We start from the raw sequence: 25,986 nt of genomic DNA, 5'->3' as shown, positions 1-25,986 counted from the left end.
GGAGATTAAAGTTGGGGCCTCATAATTTTGCAAGATAAATAAATTCTTTTGGTATTTTAAACCAATTGTAAAGTATTAAGAGTTTTATGAAAATACACATTCTTAATGTATATTTCTGACAATACAATGAAATAATTTGACAGGACACATTGTTGTTGGTGGGGGCATTTATAGTAAGATAATTTAGTTACAGAAGACAACCATGTAGGATATTGCTTTAATTGTCAATAAAGAGCACAAAATATATTCTGTTATGGGCTGAATTCTGTCCCCATATATTGAAGCCCTTTGTTTGTTGAAACCCTGACCCCTGGTACCTCAGAATGTGACTGTATATGGAGAGAGGGTCTTTAAAGTGGTGCTTAAGTTAAAATGGGACCCATAGGGTGAGCCCTAGTACAATCTGACCTATGTGCTTATAAGAAGAGGAAATTTAGACCCAGAGAGACATCAGGAGTGTGCATACCAGACCAGCCATGTGAGGACACAGAGAGAAGGTGGCTACCTGCAAGCCAAGGAGAGATGTTTCAGAAGAAATCAAACTTGGCAACAGTTTGAACTGTGAGAAAATAAATTCTATTGTTTAAGCCAACCAGTCTGTGGCATTTTGTGATAGCAGCCCTAGCAAACTAATCCAATAATTTTTTTTTTTTTTTTTTTTTTTTTTTTTTGCGGCACGCGGGCCTCTCACTGTCGTTGCGGAGCACAGGCTCAGCGGCCATGGCCCACGGGCCCAGCCGCTCCGCGGCATGTGGGATCTTCCCGGACCGGGGCACGAACCCGTGTCCCCTGCATCGGCAGGCGGACTCTCAACCACTGCGCCACCAGGGAAGCCCCTAATCCAATAATTTAAGACATTCTTCTTGCTTAGTTTTTTGGCTTTAGAATAGAGTGGCCTATACTGTATGATTTTTTACTTTATCAGATAATTTGAAGAAACAGCCCTAGACCTGCTGTGTTGGATGTTCACTAGTAATCAATTTAGGAATAACAAAGGTTCTTACACAAACCATGAATTATCACATGATTTTAAATAATTCCAAGTATGCCTCAATTACTTTTTTTGAATAGACGACACATAAATTAGTACATGTATGAGGAAATATTGAGGCATTCTAAATAAATATATTCATGAGCATTTACATTTAATTTTCAGGATGAGATCTGTGGCATCTCCTGGATCTTATTTTAAAATGCATTCATTTACACTGAACTAAGTGTACTAATTTTTTGTTTTGTGTTATCATGTCTTTTACTCATTATATCCCTACATATATTTCTTTACCACTTCTCCCTGTTTTGCTACTTTAATAGTTGTAATTTTCTTATAAGCAAGTAGCTAACAAAGACTAGTAACACTCTGAACTATCTGTTGACAGTTTTCTAAATGTGAGGTATGAATAGATGGTTTTACCTTTTTTTTTTTTCATTGTCCTGTGGAAATAGTGAAAGTATTCGATGTCTCCTACTTGTGTACCATTGATTCCACATATAGATGAAGAGTAAGAAGCTATGTCTGGAAAGCTAGTTTATGACTCCTATGTAGTTATATCTCAACTATTTTGACTGTCTGTAGCCATCTAATACATATACTCAGGGACTGTAAAACAATTTTAATATTACTACAAGCTAAATATAATTTAAAAATAAATTTATTTTTAAAAGGCAATTCACATGTAGGTTTCCATATACTTACTGAAAGGACTATATATATAAAATTTTACATTCAGCAAATTAATACTTTTAACATAAAAAGTTATGATGAAATATAACTGAACCATTCACAAGGTAATTGCAGGATTTATGAAAAATATTTCTAGCGTACTGGGAGTGCAGTGTACTGGTAAAGAGCCGCTAGGTCCAAGTTGTTTGATGAGCAACATTTTATTTAAGTCCTGCCAGTTTATTTCCAAGGATTATCTATGTAGATTGGCATCAAAAGTTTAAATTGGGGACCTGAGTGTGATAAGGTGGTATTACACTATTTTATGGTGCAAATATAAACTATTTTGGAAGGCAGCAGAAAGGAATATAGACAGAACATGGCCAGAATCTCTAGAAGGATTAAGGATTCTTTAGAGTGACGTTGAAGAACACTGACGTGGAGGAACTACTTGCAGCTAAAGATTGCTTTTTAAGATACTGAGCCAGGAACATTTCCTGAATTGGCTGCTGCTTGGGCTGATAGATGATGGTGAAGAAGAAAACCACACCAGGAAGACCTCTGTATCTTTTTTGGAGGTTAGCAGACTGAAAGTGGCATCAATACAGCATTAATCTTTTCAAGAAACTAACAGTTTACAGTGTTTGCAGATTTTTGGCCAGCTACAGATTTGAAATAGCTATTTGAATAGTTCTATCAGTGTCACCTATGAGCCATAGCTAACATCAAGTAACAGGACAGGATCAACAGTGATGACCAAGGTCTTATTCTTAGACTGCTGGCTGGGAAGGAGTATTTACTGCACTTCAGTTTTGCAACATGAAGTGAGAAATTACAAACCAGGTAGATGAAAGATAATTTTCCAGCATTTTGAAGGATAGCTTAACATAACAAATCTGTATACTATAAAGAAACCTAAGCAGTGGATGGAGCAAACACAGTTATGGCTGTCTGTTGAATCTCATTGCTCACAAAACTGACATGTTACCAACTGGGTGAAGAGGCATGGAGCTGATAAGATGCCGAAGGTAGAATTGCCAACTGCTTCCCAAAACCAGACTGTGTTTATATAGCTTGCAAAATCTTGAATTAGTAGTTTTAGTTTCCTAGGGCTGCCATAAACTATCACCACATACCAGGTCACTTTAAACAACATAAATTTATTCTCTAACTGTTCAGGAATACTGAAATGTGAAATCAAGGTGTAGGTAGGATTGGTTTCTTCTGTAGTCTCTCGGGAGAAACCATCCAATGCCTCTCTCTAAGCTTCTAGTGGCTGCCAGCAATCCTTGGCATCTCTGTGCCTCTATTTTTATATTGCTTTCTTCTCCATGTCTTTGTATCCTCACATCTCTTTTTAATGACAGCAATCACTTGATTTAGGGCCCACCCTAGATCCAGGATGGTTTCATCTTGAGATCTTTAATTCTCTTTGCAAGACCCTGTTTCAAAATAAGTCACTTTCTCATGTTCTGGGTGGACATGGAGTTTGGGGGACACTCTTCAACCCACTCCAGTCATCCTTGTCATCACTCCTATAAGTGCATGGAGGCAGCACCATCATCTCTGAGTATTATGAAATAGTTAAGGGTAACTGCACTGTTAGCTTTATATATAGAAAGCGTTTATATTATGTTGTGAAATGTTTTGGTGTTTAAGGGTTATTGTTGATGATGAGCTTCGAAATACCTTTTTCTTATATCATCATATGCAAATACTGAAGCAGTTAAAGCTGAAATTCATAATATGCCACTGAATTTAAGGAGTTTTTATTGACAGGCAGTGACAATTACAGTAATTCCAATAAATGATTTCAGTGGGTGAAATAAAAACGTGATAGAGGCATTATATTATAGGAGAGGCTGTTATTACAGTCATGGACTCTGGAGCTAGACACCGGGGTTCAAACCCCAACTCTGCCCATTGCCAGAGGAATAACCTTGGATGAGTTTCTTATCCTCTCTAGGACTCAGTTTTCTTGTATATAAAATGGGGATAATAGTAGTATTAATTTAGAGGTTTGGTGTGAGGATTAAATAGGTTTGTATGTGTACATATTTATAAAGCTTGTATGTAGCACCTAGTAAGCACTATGTAAATATTCTCTACATTTGTTGTAGTTGTTTTTCAGTGGTTCTTTCTTTTTTTTTTAACATCTTTATTGGAGTATAATTGCTTTACAATGGTGTGTTAGTTTCTGCTTTATAACAAAGTGAATCAGCTATACATATACATATGTCCCCATATCTCTTCCCTCTTGCATCTGTCTCCCTCCCACCCTCCCTATCCCACCCTCTAGGTGGTCACAAAGCACCAAGCTGATTTCCCTTTGCTATGTAACTGCTTCCCACTAGCTATCTGTTTTACATTTGGTAGAGTATATGTGTCCATGCCACTCTCTCACTTTGTCACAGCTTACCCTTCTCCCTCCCCGTATCCTCAAGTCCATTTTCTAGTAGGTCTGCGTCTTTATTCCCGTCTTGCCCCTTGTTTACACACATCTGCCTATGCTGTCATTAATGATGCAGGTAAGCATGGATATAATATATTATTATAGAATTTTAATATATATTCTCGAAAATTGTTTGAATGGATTCCAACTGTCTTGCCTAAAAATCATGCAAGCTTTAGAGTACAAGGCCAAGAATTCTGTAGATTTGTGTTATTGAAAAACTGTTGTACTTTCTAAAAATTAGATAATAATATACATAGAGGAAATTGTACAAATCATAAATGTACAGCTCAATGCATTTTCTCCAGTTGGACATAATAGCATAAGGAATGGAATATGGAAAATTCTATTTACTCTTCTGTGCTTCAGCCTGACACTATTTTTAATTCATATTTTGAACTTTGATATAAAATTTCTTTTGAAAAAGGGTTCCTACTACTAAACAACCTTTGAAAACAACTAGTCTCCAGCAACTCTTCAACAACTTATAGTTATTTTTTTCCTGGAGGTGTTTGCATGTTATGTAAAATCAAATTTATCAGCCCAGAAATATTGAGGAATGCCATATGGAAATATGAACTAATACTGAACATAGATGATAGAAGTAATAGAAACATCTAAAAAGATGTTTACTCTCCTTCATAGGAAAACCTAAAGAAAATGTCTCTTTAGTTAATCTTCCCCTCTGTCCTCAGAAGCAAAGATTTAAAACTGATCCGTTGGGAGACCCTTGTGTCATGTAAATATGTCTGTCACCTTGATGGCAGCTTCTCAGTAGCTGTCTGTCAAACTACATATTTTACGGAAAAAAGAGCTAGTGCTCATTAATAGTTTTTGATGTTTTGACCCTATAAGGAAAGAATTCTTTCCAAAAAGTTTATCGAACTCTTGCTGCATGGTAGACACTGTCCTAGGCACTTTTATTAATAAGGATTAGACAAACACAAAAAACAAAAACCAACCAAACAAAAAAGAATAAGGATTAGACTGACTTTGAGTGACAGAAAAAAAAAGTAACAGTGGCTTACATAAGATTCATTCATTCAGTATTTCATGAGTTGTTTTCTGAATGCCTCTTCTGTCTCAGGTTCTATTTGGGGTACTGGATAGAGTAGTATATGAACACAAAGGAAAAAGTCTCTACTCTCTTGAAATTTGCATTTTAGGTAGTGGATACAGAACAAAGAAAGAAGTCAATGTATATTATATCAGGTGGTTAGCTGTGGAATCCTAGGCCAGGTGTTTTTTTGTTTGTTTTTTGGAATGTAGGTTGGGAGGTCAGAGAAGGCCCCATAGAGAAGGCCTTTGCGTGAAAGCCTGACAGAGGAGTGAGGAGGCATGACAAGGTGTGTGAGAGAAGCACTCTAGGCAGAGGGAAGAGCAGGTGCCTAAGCCCTAGATATGGATGTGAGACTGGATCAGAGGGAGGTGGGGGGGGGGGAGGGCGTAATAGGAGATACGGTCAGAAAGGTAGCAGATCCAATAGGACGTTATTGGCCATTATAAGGATTTTGACTTTGCTCTGAGATGGGGAGCCATTGGAAGGGCTTTGAGCAAAAGAGTGACATCTGGCTTGCATTTTCAAAGGATTGCTTTGGCTGCTTCTTTGGGGAAAAATGTAGAGGAACAATGGGCAGATGCAGTGAAACCAGTTTGATGCTGTAAGAATAATCCATGGGAGAGAGCATGTTGGCTGGGACCGAGAGGTTGTAGCAAGGGAGGTGAGAAGGATTTAGGCAATGCACCTACATTGAAGGTAGAAATCAACAGCATTTACTCTGTGATTGGGTGTGTGGGGTATGAGGGAAAGAGAGGAGTCATAACACCAATCATTTACTGAGGTGCAGGAGCAGATTCCAGAAGGAAGATAAGTTCCAATTTGAAAATGTGAGTTTAAGATGCCTATTAAATATTAAGTAAAGATACTCAATGGGCAGTTGGAGTTCAGGGGAAAGATCTAAGCAGGAGAAAAAATTTGGAATTTTTCAAGTTTAGAGATATGCATGCAGTCCAGGACTTGTTAGGCTGCATGGTCTCCAATAGCCATACATGAAAACTCATCTCATAATTTGCATGTCAGTTAGTCTATATTTATCATGGGCCACATTAAAAGCAGCCACACCTCCCTCCCACAAACATGCACACAAAACCATTATCTTGAGGGAATATTTTGAATATTGTTACAAACATCTCTATTACGGGCCTCTTTTCTTTAATATTTACCATTTTCTTGAACATCTTATTTGCAGAAAGGAGTTTTCAAATTCTTATAGGTAAACATGATTTTCCATTAGATAGGCTTCTCCCACTAATATTGTTTTCTCTTGTTAAAAGGTTGTTATGCCTTTAGCACCTTCTTTATAGTCAGAGAGGACAAAGCTGCTTCTTTTCTGCCCAGAGTAGGGGAAATGGGTCAGCAGAACCGACTGGAGCCCTTTCACTGGTTGTGCTTGTCATTTCCTCTGCTTGCCTTCTGCCTACCTGTCCTCTCTCCAGACTCCATAACAAATATAGGCAATTCCTTTGCAGTGTGATGTATATAAAAAAGGTAACAGCAAAACCGTCATTGCATGTATAGATCTTCCTTGACTTATGATGATGTTACATCCAGATAAACCCATTGCAAGTTGAAAATACCATAAGTTGAAAATTCATTGAATACACCTAACCTACCAAAGTTCATAGCTTAGCCTGGCCTAACTTACACGTGTTCAGAACACTTACATTAACCTATAGTTAGGTAAAATCATCTAACACTAAGCCTAATTTATAATAAGGTGTTGAATAGCTCATGCAATTTATTGAATACTGTGCTGAAAGTGAAAACCAGAATGGTTCTCTGGGTACAGAATGGTTTGTAAGCGTATCGATTGTTTACTCTTGCATGGCTGACTAGGAACTGCGGCTTGCTGTCCATCATCACAAAAGTGTGTACCACATATTGCTATCCTGGGAAAAGGTCAGCATTCAGTATATGAAGTATGGTTTCTATTGAATGCATAGCTCTCCCCACCGTCGTAAAGTTGAAAAATTGTTAAGTGTAATGTAAGTCAGGGGTCCTCTGTAGTACTGGGTTGGACAAAAAGTTCATTCGGATTTTTCTGTAACATCTTATGGAAAAACCCAAACAAGCTTTTTGGCCAACCCAATATAATAAGTTAATTAGGGGATGCAAATTATAATGTATTATTATGTGGCGTTCCATCAAGAATCAGAACAATGGGAAGAAGGAAAAGCTGGGCAGAAGACAAGCTGAGGGTGACTGGCCAGTCACTTAGCATTGCTTCTTTCAGTTTACACCTTTGCCTGTTATAAACCAAGCTGCAATTTATTTTGAGTTTCTGCTTTTTTTTACCATCTTATTTCAGTTTTATGCTTTTCTATCAACATAATGAATGTTATAATGATACTGTAGATCTTAGATTTTGTTCTAGGCCTATCTAATGTTAGGGATTTCTTTTAATGGTACTGAGGTTTTTGTCCATCTTGTCCATTCATTTTATTATTTTTAATGTGCATTTGTGAAATATTCTTACAGTTTTATTAATACCTTTATTATTACAATCGTCTAGGAAAAATCACTATGTTGAAAGCTTGAAATGCTATAGGCCCTAGTTTCTCTCACAAAACAATTGTGTCTAGGAGCATAGGAAGGGTAATTTAGTTTGAATGTTTACAGTTTTTTGTTAATAAGTTGCTGTTTAAGCATTCTTTAAAGGAATCAACTTCCCTGAAATGTATCATGGTATGTAAGAATGACTGTGACATTTCTTAGTAAGCTTGTTATAAAATAATGACCAATACCTCCAGGAGATATTCATAGACAATTATTATTTAATTACAGAGATTACTTAAATGTATACGATTTCTCCTTTTTTATTTGAAATCTTAACGTGGTAAACCATAGAGGCCATCGTATTACAGAGAGCCTATATTCATGATTTCTGTAAATCTAAATATTTATGGTTGTGATTTTGACTTTTATTCAGAACTTTTCTAACACCTCTAGTGTATAATTATCATAATAACTAGGCACTTGGAGAAAAGTCTGTGTCTTGGATTTTAAGGTTTTAGATATTTAATCTGTTATATTTTCCCATTTTTAATGCTTTTATCTCAAGAGGTTAAAGTTAAATACAAAATCCATTCCTTCAACAAACATTTGAGTATCTGCACTATGTTATGTAACCCAAGGTACAAAGATGAATGAAATATGGCTCTCTTCCCTTAGGAATCCCCAGTTAGTTGGGAGAGGAAGACATATTAAAACGATAAAAGTAATAGAGTGTAGTAATTGCAAAGATAGAGATAATTACCAGGTATGACACGTAGGGAAGGCATGTCACCAGGGGCCTGACCTGGGTTTTGGACTCATATTGTAGAGTATGAATAAGAATGACTTGGGTGGAGTGGGCAAGGCAAATAGACACGGTATTTCCATCATCAGGTACGGAACAGATGAAAGGGTTTGGGAGGAAGAGAGCTACGAGCAGGACTGTTGACTTGGGAGTAAAGTGTGGCTGATTAGGAGGTAGAGCCAAGTTGTGAGTGGAACTCCGATGTTGTCATGTAAACAGTTTATTGTCTGGTTTTTAAGCAGGGAAGGGACATCTTTAAATTAATGTTTGTCTGGAAACTTCCAGACAAACAGTGTGGATATGGCTCTGAGAAAAACAGTAGGAGACAAGAGGGCAGAGAAAAGTGTTCCAGATGCCTTGAATAGTGTTCAACCTAGCAAGGAAGTAGGTCCTATTTGTCAAGTAAAATGTGAGGAATGTCACGATCCTTTGGATCTGAGGGTTCAGGAGAGGGAAGGGTCAAGACTAGCAGGTTTCTAGCACAGGAAACAGAATTTATGGTTCTGCTGCCCACTAACGTGTGGAGATTACAGATGGGCAGTTAGCTGGGGACAGAGATACATGGTATCTGAGGTGACATCCCATCTGATTGAATATTGAGTAAAATGCAAAAATTGAAATTGCCTTAAAAAAATCTAGTGAATTCTGTTTGATGATGGCTATGTTTTGTTACTTCTAAATAATGAAAAGGAATTAAAAATAAAAAATAAGATTAATTTCTTGGTCAAGAAATGTGACAAAGTTGAAAGATAAAATTCATACACAGGTCAGATACAGAGACACCAGTAAATTAACACTTCTTTGAGGGTGTACAATTTAAAATTCTCTGCTCCAGTTGGGATTTCTAATACAAAAAGTTATAGTCACTGACCTCAAAAAACTTGACACATGAGAAAAGTGTGGCTAAATGATGTTCACGGATGTATAAAGGTGCTATCTTTGTAAACATAATTGCTGAAAAAGAAAAACACCAAAGAAATTCTTAAATACTCTTTAGTTTTACCCATCAGATGGCCCCAAACATTGGATTGTATTTTATTCTCCTAGAACTTGCACACACGTTTCTTTCTTTCAGTTGTGCTTTGGTCTTCATTTAAAAACCAGCACTGCTGGTTTCACTAAGTTGATCAATCACACTTAAATTCTCTTAACTATAATACATAAATGTAATCAGATAGTGCTGATGAAGCTTAAATAATGGCTTAATGGGATTTCTATCTGTAGAGTAGCCACAGAACCATTTTTTAAGACAACCTGCTTACTCCTTATGATGTCAGCCTTAAATGTTTGAATATGCCCCAAAGCTTCCTAACATCCCAAACATTTTGCTCTTGAAATTAGCAACTTTTCTTTTTAGCCTGAGTTCTACAACACTGTTCCTGGCATGTTGATGATGATGGTGATGATGACGATTTTTTTTTTAAGTTTCCTTAGATTCTAATATTACTGACTTTAATCTTTAAGGTCTTCATGTCTTACTGAGTTCTAAGAATAAGAGTAACATCTCATAATCCATTTTATTTTAAAAAAATTCTTCATCCTATATCATAGCATTTGATCTTTATGAAATACCAGTGAGGTAAAGGTATGAGGCGAGATTCTTCCTATTTCACTCATGTGGAAATTGAGCTAGTGAGAAGTTGCTTCATATCACAGTGATAGAATGTAGTCCCTGACCCACTGCTACCAATGAGTTGGAAGAGGCTCAGAGGATCCCCTAATAAGCCTTTCATCTGAACCTGAAGCCCTTCTCTCTTCCCACTGAGAAGCACTCACTCACTGGGATAGCTTTATGTTCAATTACAAGCAGCTGGTCTCCTCTGAGGGCTGCCCAGGCTGTTAGGCAGCTCTGAGGGTGACAACTCATAAATCAAAAACGTACTCATCTTATACCTCCTCACAGGTACTGGAGTTCTGCCTTCTGACCAGATATGCACTTCAGTGTCAATGCGGCAGAGTAAAAACTATATATTGGGCCTTATTCCTGATTCCTAAAATCTTTCTTAAATGATGAGAGTGTATTTTGTATGCTACTGAGATGACTCAAGGCAGATGTGGGGGAGGGCCAGCTTAGGGAACTTCAGGATGGGGGCACTGGTTGACAGAGGTACCAACCATGTGATTAGAGGGTTAGAACTTTCAGCCCACCCTCTGAGCTCCAGTTCAGTCACCAATCTCCAGTGATGTACTCAATCGTGCCTGTGTCGTGAAGCTGCGATGAGACTGAAATGACGAAGCTAAGGGAGCTTCTGCTGTAGTGAGCATAGGGACATGCTGGGAGGGCAGCGTACCTGGAGAGAGCATGGAGACTGTGCTACCCCCTCTCTCCCCATTCCTTGCCCTATGCATGTCTTCCATTTGGCTATTCCTGAGTTATATCCTTTATAATAAAAAATGTAGTAGCAAGTATAGTAAGTACTTCCCTGAGTTCTGTGAGGGAACTCACATTATAATTTTTCACATTATAAAAAATAAATGGGTTGGTGGGGAGGGCATGGGAACCCTTGAATTTATCATTGGTTAGAAGTATGGGTGATCCCTGGGACTTGTGACTGTCCTGTGAAGTGAGGGCAGTCTTGTGGGACTAAGTCCTTAAACCTGTGGGTTCTGGGCTAACTCCAGGCAATGCATGTCAGAATTGGAGTGAATTGGGAGACACCCAGTTGGCGTTGGAGAATTGGTAGCTATTGGAATGAAGTATTAGGTGTCAGAAAAAAACAAATAATCCACCTATGTTCCTTCCCAGTGTTTGCCTTGTGTGTTTTGTTACATGGGAGTTCCTCAGATTTTGTCTTTTCACTAGGTGTTTCCCAAATTTGATGTGTGTGTGTAATAAAATTTGATCAGCAAACTTAATCATAATGTTTTAAGTATGTGATTTTGTCCAATGGTGTGCTAACACATTCAATTTAAATGTTAATTAAAAATTATAGTATATCTCTCTTCCATCCAGCCATCTATCCATCCATCCTGAGTTTAGCTGTATGTGAAATCACTTGTGATTTGCACTGGGCAAGAATGTACACACAAAAAAATCTTTATTGGTTAATAAACACAGATTGTCCTCATAGTACCACTAAAGAAAGTTTGACATTTGTTTCACATGTTATTCAGATAACCCCTGATACCTTTTCATTCCTGTCATGGGAGACCTTGAACAGAAGAGCATACTTTCCCCATGTTTTCCATGTATATTTTATTTTTCCCTTTCAAAAGATCATGATTTTGAAACATGCTAAAATTATATTGAAATAGTTTTAATTTTAAAAACATTGTCTTTCTTTGCCTTCTTTTTCTGAATAGACTGTTTATTTTGTTTTGTTTGTAGAGGTCAAGGACTCTGATTTTCAACAAAAAGTATTTCTTGAATGTGGTTTGTACATGTGAGCTTTTCCTAAATTTCATCTTCTGTTTTAAATAATCTTTTATTAAATTTTCTTCATTTCTGGATTTAAAAATCAAAAAATTTAAATGAAATTTACCTTTCATTTATTTTAGTGGATTTCCATTATTATTTTAAGGTTTTTCACAAATGTTTTGTTTCTAGAGTGTTTTACTTTTTTATATTATAATTTCATCCTTCTAATGTGTATAATATTCTCTCTCTTAGTTTCTGTAGAAACGCTGGAAAAGAATTTGAAGCAGATGGGAAGGCAGCTTCAACAGCTTGAGAAAGATTTGAAAATCTTTCCCCCTCCTGAGGACTTGCATGATAAGTTTGTGACAAAGATGTCCATATCCTTTGATATCTAAATAGCTTAAGTCACTAGTCAATTAGGAGTACGATTTACTTAACATTTTAAGTATACTTGCATAACCAGAGATCACCCTACAGAGCCAAATTATAGAAGGTTTAACCTTTGCCTTCTTGCAAGGAAATTTATCAAGGCTTTTACCTATCAAGAATAATATAGAAGTTTATTGATTTCAATCCTTTTTTTCCTTTTTATTAATATGAATAATATGTTGTCTCATCTTTTTCCTTCCGTATGCCCTATTTCCTTCTGATGTTCATGGTAAACTGAAAGGATAGGAAAACTCAATTTGAGGAAGTTTGAATCTAATGTCATGTTGTGATTTAGATACTTTTGAAATGTTTTAGGAAGCAGATGAAGACTTTATAAACTGTTGTGACTAGTCAGCTTAATTTCAAGAGTTGTTATATATTACAAATGAACTCATATTCAAGAAGCTTTAAAATCTCCTTTAGAAATACGACATGGTTCCAAAATCAGAACCGAACCTATCCCAATCACTACTGGTGTAGGTATTCTCTAGACCCAAAATAACGTTGACAAAATACGTGGGTGTGTATGTTTATGTGGAAGTGTGTGTGTGGATATACATATATACATAAAAACTAATAGCATTAGGATTGTGTCCTGCTTAATTTAAGGTTCCTTGAAATTCAATTATCTTCGGTTTTACTAAGTTTGTCAGTTAATCTCTAATGAGTGATTGAAGTAGTAAACTTTTTTTTTATTTCCAGAAACTAATGTTGAGTTGCTTTCCAAACCGTTCTGTGAAATTAGATATCTTTTGCCTTCTAATAAAGTATTACTACTATGCATTATCAAAATTCCATATGAACTTCAGAATTCTATATGAAAGGATAACCCACTTCTAAACGAGCTCTTATAAATAGATACTCCTAATATTTTATTTTAAACTGAGATACTTGAAATGAAGTAACTACTTTTCCTCTTTCTATCTCTTCTCCCCTGAGATTTGTCAAATCACAAAATTATTACCTGGCTTGTCATAGATTTTATTGTATTATATACTTTCAGCTTAATTGTTAATTAGTTCAATTTTAGCTTTCTTCACTGTCTCTTTTGGGAGATATCATAAAAATGCACTCCAGCAACAATCAATTCAGGCTAATGTGTTTGTTTCCTTTCATATGTTTCCTATCCACCCAGTTTCTTCTTTTATTAGGCAGGATGCCTTTATCACTACATTTGAGAAGGTTGTTTTTTTAAAACTAAAATCTGTGTTTATTCATCAAATATATATTTGCCACACCTTCTAATTTGGCAAAGTATGCTTTTTAAACAAAATTTTTTATTGCAGAATTGTATCAGGTTCATCATTCTTAGCTTCCCCCCCCAATTTTATCATATTAAAATATTCATATGTGACAATTTATTATAATCATTAAGAACTGTTCACTGAGGCACTTTTTATTGTTCCCTATAGATAGAAAGCATTTTATAAAAGGTTTTGCTTCCATACAGTTTCTGGTAATATACTGTATGTGTACTAATTATGAAGCTCAGTTACCTGGAACATAGGACCTGAGATAAATTCCTGAGCTTAGAATACGGGTGGTAGAATCCTGCTCGGCAGATGATCTCAGGACTTATGCATACTTGTGTTCATATGACACAGAAGCTGAATGATGTCAGCTTCTTGAAAGGTATGTAGCTCATAAAAAGCAATGAGCAGGAAATCAGAAATAGGAAGGATGAAGCTTTGTTGGAAACAATTTTTCATTCTGAATACAATTACACTCCATGGACAAGAAAGCTTCTACATCCTGTCGCTAAATATCACAACCTAGAAGCCTCTAATGAACTGATTAGCATTCATGTATCTCTTGGAAGTCAGATATATGAACAGTTGGTGCACTTTGCTATTGACAAAGCTTATAATCATAAATATTCTTTGCTGAGATTAGATTGTACTCGTTTGCTTTTCATCTTAGTTAGACATACTAGTTTCAAAGTAATTAAATTCATTCATTGCAAAGCTTTGTTTACTTTAATTAGGACTGACAACAAGTCAGATTTTGAATATTAAATGCATTTATACAGACCTTATTAAAATGGCAAATTGTGAGCTTCTTACATCTTAGAAACTGGAAGAATTTGGAAACTAAATGCACAATGAATAAAAATGTGTTTAAAGTTTGGGTTGTTAACACTGGAATTTTATGTTTTAAGTATTAGTGCTTATTAGCTAAAGCACATATCAAATGTTTGGATCATCAACAAATTCTGAAAGCATATGTGTGTTACCTAAGTTTTTAAGGATGCATTTTTGCAAATAGATATTTACGTTAAACAATCATGATTTAGTGAACTTTTAATCTGTTAACTGAATTGTTTTAAACTATAGTGTACAATTTTGTTATAATTTTACGAAATGAAATTTCACGAATAGCACTCAACTATAGTATACTGTATTTTTATTCTGTGAGTACTTGCTTTCTTTACATACACTTCTTAATATTAAAAAATACAAATTTAGTACATTCTTTAAAAGGCATGCACAATTATTTCATATGTATCACATTGACTTTTTAGTAATCATTATGTTACTTTTCGATTGCAAAGCCTGCTCAAAAGTATAATTAGAGTAGAGTAGTTTCACTGTAAATATTTGCTTGAAAATGTGTAATGTGTTTTGTGGTAGGGTCACCAATATTGTTATATATAAAGTATTATATGTGAGGTATACACATTTATTAAATTCTTTATCAGTGAGAAAATTAGGAAAATGCCAGGATTGGTGTCATGCGATGCTTTTGCATTTCTTCTGACCTTTACATTCTGGAATATATGTTATTTGGAGGAAAATAACAAATAGATCCTAGAGCATCACCCTTGAAATTCTCCTTGCACAAGGCTTTACCGTTCTCTTTTCTCCTCATCCTACCCCCTCTCCCAAGTCTCTTAGAAAAAATCATTTTGCTAGACATTTCTATATTTTTGTATTTGTCACACAACTTACGTGACACGTTATTCGACTCTTCTCCATTTTATAGTCTTTAAATTTCTTCATTGTTATCGCACTTTATTTTCACTTTCTTTTTTGTTATTACACTGTATAGCAATATTTTGGATGCTCCTCAAATTACTATGTAGATGCTAAAACTGAGAGAAAGACTTGCATCTTACTTATATCTATATTCCACACTGCATAAAGCACAGCATTTTTCAGGTAAATGAATTTAGTACATTTTTATTTAATTGAACTGTGGTTAGGAGTAAAATAGAAGAGTAGAATGGGTGAGATGTAAACTAGTATAATACATGGTCCATTTGCAAGAGTGGGAAGTTGCGTAATTGAGTGATTTGTAAGAGGAGAGTTTTTCTTTTGAATTAGTCTTCTTTCCTCCCTTGCCTGTTTTCTCTCTCACCTGTTTTCCATTTAACCCATTCTTAATAAACTTTTAAGTCTCAGATTAAAATATCCTGCTCAAGAGCCCTTCAAGATGACAGAGGAGTAAGACGTGGAGATCACCTTCCTCCCCACAAATACATCAGAAATACATGTACATGTGGAACAACTCCTACAAAACACCTACTGAACGCTGCCAGAAGACCTCAGACTTCCCAAAAGGCAAGAAACTCACCACGTACCTGTGTAGGGCAAAAGAAAAAAGAAAAAAACAGAGACAAAACAATAGGGACGGGACCTGCACCTCTGGGAGGGAGCTGTGAAGGAGGAAATGTTTCCACACACTAAGAAGCCCCTTCGCTGGTGGAGACAGGGGGTGGGCAGAGGGGAAGCTTCAGAGCCACGGAGGAGAGTGCAGCAGCAGGGATGCAGAGGGCAAAGTGGAGAGATTCCCGCAGAGAGGATCGGTGCCGACCAGCACTCACCAGCCCGAGAGGCTTGTCTGCTCACCCGCCGGGGCGGGTGGTGGCTGGGAGCTGAGGCTCGGGCTTCGGAGTTCGGTTTCCAGGGAGAGGACTGGGGTTGGCTACGTAAACACAGCCTGAAGGGGGCTAGTGTGCCGGGAGGGAGTCCGGGAAAAGTCTGGAACTGCCTATGAGGCAAGAGTCATTCTTTCAGGGTGCGCGAGGAGAGGGGATTAAGAGCACCGCCTAGGGCTTCCCAGGTGGCGCAGTGGTTGAGAGTCCGCCTGCCAATGCAGGGGACACGGGCTCGTGCCCCAGTCCAGGAAGATCCCACATGCCGCGGAGCAGCTGGGCCTGTGAGCCAAGGCCTCTGAGCCTGCACGTCCGGAGCCTGTGCTCCGCAACAGGAGAGCCCACAACAGTAAGAGGCCCACGTACCGCAAAAAAAAAAAAAAGAAAAAAAAAAGAATACCGCCTAAACGAGCTCCAGAGATGGCGCGAGCTGCGACTATCAGCACAAACACCAGAGACAGGCATGAGACGCTAAGGCTGCTGCTGCAGCCACCAAGAAGCCTCTGTGCAAGCACAGGTCACTATCCACACCTCCCCTCCTGGGAGCCTGTGCAGCCTGCCACTGCCAGGGTCCCGTGATCCAGGGACAACTTCCCCAGGAGAACACACGGTGCACCTCAGGCTGTTGCAACGTCATGGTGGCCTCTGCCGCCACAGGCTCGCTCCACACTCTGTACCCTTCCCTCCCCATGGCCTGAGTGAGCCAGAGACCCCGAATCAGCTGCTCCTTTAACCCCGTCCTGTCTGAGCGAAGAACAGATGCCCTCAGACAACCTACAGGCAGAGGCAGGGCCAAATCCAAAGCTGAACCCCAAGAGCTGTGTGAACAAAGAAGAGAAGGATCTCCCAGCAGCCTCAGGAGCAGCAGATTAAATCCCCACAATCAACTCAATGTACCCAGCATTTCTCGAATACCTGAATAGACAACGAATCATCCCAAAATTGAGGCAGTGGGCTTTTGGAGCAACTGTAGACTTAGGGTTTGCTTTCCGCATCTAATTTGTTTTTGGTTTTATGTTTACCTTACTTTAGTGTTTACCCTATATTATCATTGGTAGATTTCTTTATTGATTTGGTTGCTCTCTTCCTTTTTTTAAAATATATATATGTATGTGTATATATATATATATATATACACACACACTTTTTACTTTTTCTCTTTTTGTGAGTGTGTATGTGTATGCTTCTTTGTGTGATTTTTGTCCGTATAGCTTTGCTTTTACCATAAATCCTAGGGTTCTGTCTGTCCTTTTTTTTTTTTTTTTTTTTTTTTTAGTGCTGGTTATCATTTATGGCTTTGTTTTTTGGTTTGGTTGCTCTCTTCTTTCTGTCTTTTTTTTTCTTTCTTTCTTTTTTTATTACATTTTAATTTTTTTAATCTTTATTTTAATAACTTTATTTTCTTTCTATCTTTCTTTTCTTTCTTTCTCTCTCTCGCTCTTTCTTTCTCTTTTTCTTTCTTTTCTTCTCTTTTTCCCTTTTCTTCTGAGCCATGTGGCTGACAGGGTCTTGGTGCTCCAGCCAGGTGTCAGGCTTGTGCCTCTTAAGGTGGGAGATCTGAGTTCAGGGCATTGGTCCACCAGAGACCTCCCGGCTCCATGTAATGTCAAACAGCGAAAGCTCTCCCAGAGATCTCCATCTCAACTCTAAGACCCAGCTCCACTCAATGATCAGCAAGCTACAGTGCTGGCCACTCTATGCCAAACAACTAGCAAGACAAGAACACAACCCCACCCATTAGCAGAGAGGCTGCCTAAAGGCAAAATACTTAACAGACACCCCAAAACACACCACTGGATGTGGTCCTGCCCACCAGAAAGACAAGGTCCAGCCTCATCACCAGAGTACAGGCACCAGACCCTCCACCAGGAAGCCTACACAACCCACTGAACCAACCTTAGCCACTGGGGACAGACACCAAATGCAACGGGAACTATGAACCTGCAGCCTGTGAAAAGGAGACCCCCAAACACAGTAGGTTAAGTGAAATGAGAAGACAAACACAGCAGATGAAGGAGCAAGGTAAAAACCCACCAAACCAAACAAATGAAGAGGAAATATGCAGTCTACCTGAAAAAGAATTCAGGGTAATGATAGTAGAGATGATCCAAAGTCTTGGAAATAGAATGGAGAATAAACAAAAAATCTTTAACAAGGACCTAGAAGAACTAAAGAGCAAACAAACAATGATGAACAACACAATAAATGAAATTTAAAATTCTCTAGAAGGAATCAATAGCATAATAACTGAGGCAGAGAACGGATAAGTGACCTGCAAGATAAAATAGTGGAAATAACTACCACAGAGCAGAATAAAGAGAAAAGAATGAAAAGAATTGAGGACAGTCTTAGAGACTTCTGGGACAACATTAAACACACCAACATTTGAATGATAGGGGTCTCAGAAGAAGAAGAGAAAAAGAAAGGGACTGAGAAAATATTAGAAGAGATTATAGTTGAAAACGTCTCTAATATGGGATAGGGAATAGTCAATTAAGTTAAGGAAGCACAGAGTTTCCCAAACAGGATAAATCCAAGGAGAAACATGCCAAAATACATATAAATCAAACTATGAAAAATTAAATGCAAAGAAAAAATATTAAAAGCAGCAACAGTAAAACAACAAATAATATACACCAGAATCCCCATAAGGTTAATAGCTGATCTTTCAGCAGAAACTCTGCAAGCCAGAAGGGAGAGGCAAGACATATTTAAAGTGATCAAAGGGAAGAACCTACAACCAAGACTACTCTACCCAGCAAGGATCTCATTCAGATTCCACAGAGAAATTAAAACCTTTACAGACAAGCAAAGGCTAAGAGAATTCAGCAGCACCAAACCAGCTTTACAACAAATGTTAAATGAACTTCTCTATGTAGGAAACACAGGAGAAGGAAAAGACCTACAATAACAAACTCAAAACAAATAAGAAAATGGTACTCAGAATATACATATTGATAACTACCTTAAATGTAAATGGATTAAATGCTCCAACCAAAAGACATAGACTGGCTGAATGGATACAAAAACAAGACCCGTATATATGCTGTCTAGAAGAGACCCACTTCAGACCTAGGGACACATACAGATTGAAAGTGAGGGGATGGAAAAAGATATTTCATGCAAATGGAAATCAAAGGAATACTGCAGTAGCAATTCTCATATCAGACAATCTAGACTTTAAAGACTATTTCTAGAGACAAGGACACTACGTAATGATCAAGGGATCAATCCAAGAAGAAGATATAACAATTGTAAATATTTATGCCCCCAACATAGGTGCACGTCAATACACAAGGCAAATGCTAACAGCCATAGTAGGGGAAATCAACAGTAACACAATCATAGTAGGGTGCTTTAACACCCCACGTTCACCAATGGACAGATCATCCAAAATGAAAATAAGGAAACACAGGCTTTAATTGACACATTAAACAAGATGGACTTAATTGATACTTATAGGACATTCCATCCACAAACCACAGAATACACTTTCTTCTCAAGAGTTCATGGAACATTTTCCAGGAGAGATCATATCTTGGGTCACAAATCAAGCCTTGGTAAATTTAAGAAAATTGAACTCGTATCAAGTATCTTTTCTGACCACAACGCTGTGAGACAAGATATCAATAACAGGGAAAAAATCTGGAACGAATACAAACACATGGAGGCTAAACAATACACTCCTAAATAACCAAGAGATCACTGAGGAAATCAAAGAATACCTAGAAACATATGACAGTGGAAACACGATGACCCAAAACCTATGGGATGCAGCAAAAGCAGTTCTAAGAAGGAAGTTTATAGCAATTCAATCCTACATCAAGAAACAAGAAACATCTCAATTAAACAACCTAACCTTACACCTAAAGCAATTAGAGACTGAAGAACAAAAAAAAAAAACAAAGTTAGCAGAAGGAAAGAAAGCATAGAGATCAGATCAGAAATAAATGAAAAAGAAATGAAGGAAACAATAGCAAACATCAATAAAACTAAAAGCTGGTTTTTTGAGAAGACAAAAAAGATTTATAAACCATTAGCCAGACTCATCAAGAAAAAAAAGGGAGAAGACGCAAATCAATAGAATTACAAATGAAAAAGGAGAAGTAACAACTCACACTGCAGTAATACAAAGGATCATGAGAGACTGCAACGGGCAACTATATGCCAATAAAATGCACAACCTGGAAGACATGGACAAATTCTTAGAAAAGCACAACCTTCGAAGACTGAACCAGGAAGAAATAGAAAATAGAAACAGACAAATAGAAATAGAAAATATAAACAGACCAATCACAAGCACTGAAATTGAGACTGTGATTAAAAGTTCTCCAACAAACAAAAGCCCAGGACCAGATGGCTTCACAGGTGAATTCTATCAAGCATTTAGAGAAGAGCTAACATTTATCCTTCTCAAATTCATCCAAAATATATCAGAGGGGGGAACACTCCCTAACTCATTGTACAAGGTGACCATCACCCTGATACCTAAACCAGACAGAGATGTCACAAAGAAAGATAACTACAGGTCAGTATCATGTATGAACATATATGCAAAAATTCTCAACAAAATACTAGCAGACAGAATCCAACAGCACATTAAAAGGGTCATACACCCTGGTCAAGTGGGGTTAATCCCAGAAATGCAAGGATTTTTCAGTATATGCAAATCAACCAGTGTTATAAACCATATAAACAAATTGAAGGAAAAAAAATATCATCTTAATAGATGCAGAAAAGGTTTCAACAAAATTGAACACCAATTTATGATAAAAATGCTCCAGAAAGTAGGCATATAGGGAAATTACCTCAACATAATAAAGGGCATATATAACAAGCCATAGCCAACATCTTTTCAGTGGTGAGAAACTAAAACCATTTCCTCTTAAGATCAGGAAGAAGACAAGGTTGTCCACTCTCACGACTGTTATTCAACATAGTTTTGGAAGTTTTGGCCGCAACAATCAGAGAAGAAAAAGAAAGAAAAGGAATCCAAATCGGAAAAGAAGAAGTAAAGCTGTCAATGTTTGCAGATAACATGATACTATACATAGAGAATCCTAAAGATGCTACCAGAAAACTACTAGAGCTCATCAATGAATTTGATAAAGCAGCAGGATACAAAATTAATGCACAGAAATATTTTGCATTCCTATACACTGATGACGAAAAATCTGAAAGAGAAGTTAAGGAAACACTCCCATACACCACTGCAACAAAAAGTATAAAATATCTAGGAATAAACCTACCCAAGGAGACAAAAGACCTGTATGCAGAAAACTATAAGACACTGATGAAAGAAATTAACGATGATACAAAATGATGGAGAGTTATACTATGTTCTTGGATTGGAAGAATCAACGTTGTGAAAATGACTATACTACCCAAAGCAAGTTACAGATTCAGTGCAGTCCCTATCAAACTAGCAATGGCATTTTTCACAAAACTAGAACAAGAAATTTCACAATTTGTATGGAAACACAAAAGACCCCGAATAACCAAGGCAATCTTGAGAAGGAAAAAATAGAGCTGGAGGAATCAGGCTCCTGTACTTCAGATTATACTACAAAGCTACAGTAATGAAGACAGTATGGTAGTGGCACAAAACAGAAATATAGATCAATGGAACAAGATAGAAAGCCCAGAGATAAACCCACACACATATGGTCACCTTATCTATGACAAAGAAGGCAAGAATATACAATGGAGAAAAGACAGCCTCTTCAATAAGTGGTGTTGGGAAAACTGTACAGCTACATGTAAAAGAATGAAATTAGAACACTCCCTAACACCACACACAAAAGTAAACTCAAAATGGATTAAAGACCTAAATGTAAGGCCAGACACTATAATACTCTTAGAGGAAAAATAGGCTGAACACTCTGACATAAATCACAGGAAGTTCCTTTTTGAACCACCTCCTAGAGAAATGGAAATAAAAACAAACTAATGGGACCTAATGAAACTTAAAAGCTTTTACACAGCAAAGGAAACCATAAACAAGATGAAAAGACAACCCTCTGAATGGCAGACAGTATTTGCAAATGAAACAACTGACAAAGGATTAATCTCCAAAATATACAAGCAGCTCATGCAGCTCAATATCAGTAAAACAAACAACCCAATCCAAAAATGGGCAGAAGACCTAAATAGACATGTCTCCAAAGAAGATATACAGACTGCCAACAAACACATTAAAGAATGCTCAACATCATTAATCATTAGAGAAATGCAAATAACAATTACAATGAGTTATCACCTCACACCAGTCAGAATGGCCATCATCAAAAAATCTACAAACAATAAATGCCGGAGAGGGTGTGGAGAAAAGGGAACCCTATTGCGCTGTTGGTGGGAACGTAGATTGATACAGCCACTTTGGAGAACAGTATGGAGGTTCCTTAAAAAACTAAAAATAGAACTACCATGTGACCCAGCAACCCCACTACTGGGCATATACCCTGAGAAAACCATAATTCAAAAAGAGTCATCTACCACAATGTTCATTGCAGCACTATTTACAATAGTCCGGACATGGAAGCAACCTAAGTGTCCATCGACAGATGAATTGATAAACAAGATGTGGCACATATATACAATGGAATGTTATCCATAAAAAGAAACGAAATTGAGTTATTTGTAGTGAGGTGGATTACCTAGAATTTGTCATACAGAGTGAAGTAAGTCAGAAAGAGAAAAACAAATAGTGTATGCTAACACATATATATGGAATCTAAAAAAAAATGGTTCTGAAAACTCTAGGGGCAGGACAGGAATAAAGGTGCAGACGTAGAGAATGGACTTGAGGATATGGGGAGGGGGAAGGGTAAGCTGGGACGAAGTGAGAGAGTGGCATGGACATATATATACTACCAAATTTAAAATAGATAGCTAGTGGGAAGCAGCCATGTAGCACAGGGAGATAGGCTTGGTGCTTTTTGACCACCTAGAGGGGTGGGTTAGGGAGGGTGGGAGGGAGACGCAAGAGGCAGGAGATATGGGGATATATGTACATGTATAGCTGATTCACTTTGTTATAAATCAGAAACTAACACACCATTGTAAAGCAATTATACTCCAATAAATATGTTAAAAAATTGTATATACTTCTCATCCTACATGAATCCTCAAGTCTATGATGATCTCTTTCTTCTCAGAAGTCTTACTACATTTATAACGTCGTGTTCATGGCTTCTTGACAGTCATGCTTCAGTCACTGTCACCTTCTCTGCCAGGACTTCCCTGACTACGCAGCATAAGTTAGCCTCTGTCACTGTATACAATATCACACACAAACTTTTGTTTTCTTCATCATGCTTATTATTGTCTGAATATCTCATTAATTTTCTTCTTTATTACCTGTTCACCACACTCTAGAATTCATGTTTCATGAAAGCAGGGACTTTGTTTACCTTGTTAACTACTCATTTTCCTCATGTCTAGAAGAGTGGTACTTAGTGGTGTTTAGTGACTACTTATATATTGGCTGCCAACCTGGCTGGCTGGCTGGCCAGATCCCGGGTACTGAAGAAGATCTATAAAATGTTTTAGATGTAGGGCTTCCCTGGTGGTGCAGTGGTTGAGAGTACGCCTCCCGATGCAGGGGACACGGATTCGTGCCCCGGTCCGGGAAGATCCCACATGCCGCGGAGCGGCTGGGCCCGTGAGCCATGGCCGCTGAGCCTGTGCGTCCGGAGCCTGTGCTTCGCAACGGGAGAGGCCACAACAGTGAGAGGCCCGCATACCGCAAAAAAAAAAAAAAAAAAAAATTTTTAGACTATAAACATTGTAGGACTGATTGAAGCTGGTCCTTGTAAGATGATTAATGGAAGTAATAGACATCCTTGGTGGGGAAGGTGCAATAATGAGGGCAAAACATGAGAATAAATGTAGATTTACATTTAGAATAAATTTATGCTGGGTGGCTGGGTGGCTTGGGAATGAACAGTACTTGCTAACCAGGAGTTAAATCCCACATCTCATTCTGACTACTTAGTTGGCCAACACTAAACATTTTTGGTTCAATGTGTGTGAACACAGTTCTGGTTGTCATGTACCTTCACATGGGAAAATTATACTTGTTCAAGTAGAAATTAATCAGAATTTGGCCTTAGTCCTGGTAAAGGAAAAGAAAATAGGTTTTATAAAAATATCAAGTAGTTGGATATATATCAATATTTCTGTAATGAATTTTATCAGAGTTTAATTTTGTTGTATAGCTCACCTATTTTTCTCAAGCTCTTTACGAATATAGAACTTTCTGGGGAAAAAAATAAAGCCTTATGACTACTATGGATATGGGCATTAACTTCTAGCTGGAGTTTAACAGTTGGTACAAGAACATCTGTGTTTGTTTTTTTCTTTTGGATAATGATGATTTTTTATGTGAATGTTCCCTCATCTGTTAATGAGAAAGTACCCAGCAGTAATGATGTAGAGTGCCTCATTAAGGTAACCATTTATTCCATTCTATCAAATAGTCATTTTAAACTTCTGAGAATTTATTTGGCTATTTCCAGAATTATTTCAGTTCAATCACAATTTTACCGTCTTTGTGGATAATTCCACTTATTTAAAGCTCTACTTACTTTCCTTTGGGAACAAATTGTTTTGTAGATAAAAATGATAAGAAAGTTAACTTATAAAACTCTCTAGCTGTTAAAACAAGACCATGTAATTTCCATCGTTCTGGCTCTTGGTCTTCTTTCCCATCACATCATTTAATAGAATTTTACTGTTTTATTTAAGTATGCTCAAGCATATTTCTGATATGTCATTAACTTTTGATTCTTAACCTACAATCTAGAAAGTGTTATTGAGTAATAGAGCTTTATTTTAACCTATTTGCCAAACTGATTCCTGTGAATGGGCATATTCCCAGGTATTAGAATAAAATTACTCATATTTATTAAAACTCAAAGCCTTATAAGCAGTGATAAGGGCAAAAAAGGAGTAGCTATAGAACCATACAATTAGAAACACCCACCATAGTAGTGCAACCTGTTGTCCAGGGTAACTACTTTTTAGGAACTCTGTTAGCTCTTAACATTACATCCAAATTGTATGCGTTCGTGTGTGTGTGTGAATGTATATATGTGCAATTTTATGAAGAGAAGTTCCTTGACTTACATCAGACTTTTGAGGAGGCCTGCTACTCTTCCCACCGAAGTTTGAGTGATGACAGTAGGGTGAAATAAGTCATTGGCACCAATGTAGTTGCAGATGATTAGACTTAATACAGCATCTAGAAAAAGGGTTAATAATCACAGGTGATCACATGGCAAAAACAAAACACTACTAGGGGATTGTACTAGAAGGGAAAACAGAGAACTTCATTACAGAGATACCTGGACTAAAAGTGCTATATATTCAGTGGAAGAAATGATCACTCACAGTTGCAGAGATTAGAGAAGGTGGCTTCATGGAAGAGGAAGAATTGAACCAAACTTGGAATGATAGGTTTGGACAAGCAAAGGCAGAAAATGATTCCTCTTTTAGACAGGAGTTAAGGATATATAAATAATCCATGTGGATATAGTCTCTATCTGGGACATAAATTTTAGGTGAGAGTTTATAGGTGGAATATATAAACCAATGTTGATTTCTCAATTTGCTAGGTAAATGAAGGGATACTTACTGCACATTACAAATCAATCACCATATGTTCCATTTAATGATAGTTTCTGAATGCATTTCAAGTGTGATTTTTATTTACATAAATTTACTTTACTTACAGCATTTCACAAATATGGATGTTTCACGAGACAAAGTATATGGAAACGTGTGACTGTATTATAATTTCTTATGATTTTGTGATTTTACTAATACAAAATCTTTTGTTCATCCAACGAT

At 37.2% G+C, this 25,986-nt stretch overlaps 1 protein-coding gene across 4 annotated transcripts in view; it reads left to right on the top strand.

Moving 5' to 3' along the window:
- Positions 1 to 25,986, top strand: part of DIAPH3 (diaphanous related formin 3) — a gene marked incomplete at both ends in the record, with an annotated part of 563,043 nt that overhangs the window by 334,232 nt on the left and 202,825 nt on the right. For all 4 annotated transcript variants that reach the window (XM_082859704.1, XM_082859703.1, XM_082859702.1 and 1 more), the window contains one exon: positions 12,084 to 12,210. In XM_082859704.1, coding sequence (XP_082715830.1) covers positions 12,084 to 12,210 — 127 coding nt within the window. The remainder of the gene's footprint in view (positions 1 to 12,083; positions 12,211 to 25,986) is intronic.

Source organism: Leucopleurus acutus (assembly GCF_964270905.1).
Source record: "Leucopleurus acutus genome assembly, chromosome: 18".
Classification (NCBI taxonomy): Eukaryota; Metazoa; Chordata; class Mammalia; order Artiodactyla; family Delphinidae; genus Leucopleurus; species Leucopleurus acutus.
The sequence above is the reverse complement of the archived record's forward strand: the minus strand, read 5'-3'. Positions and strand labels throughout refer to the sequence as shown.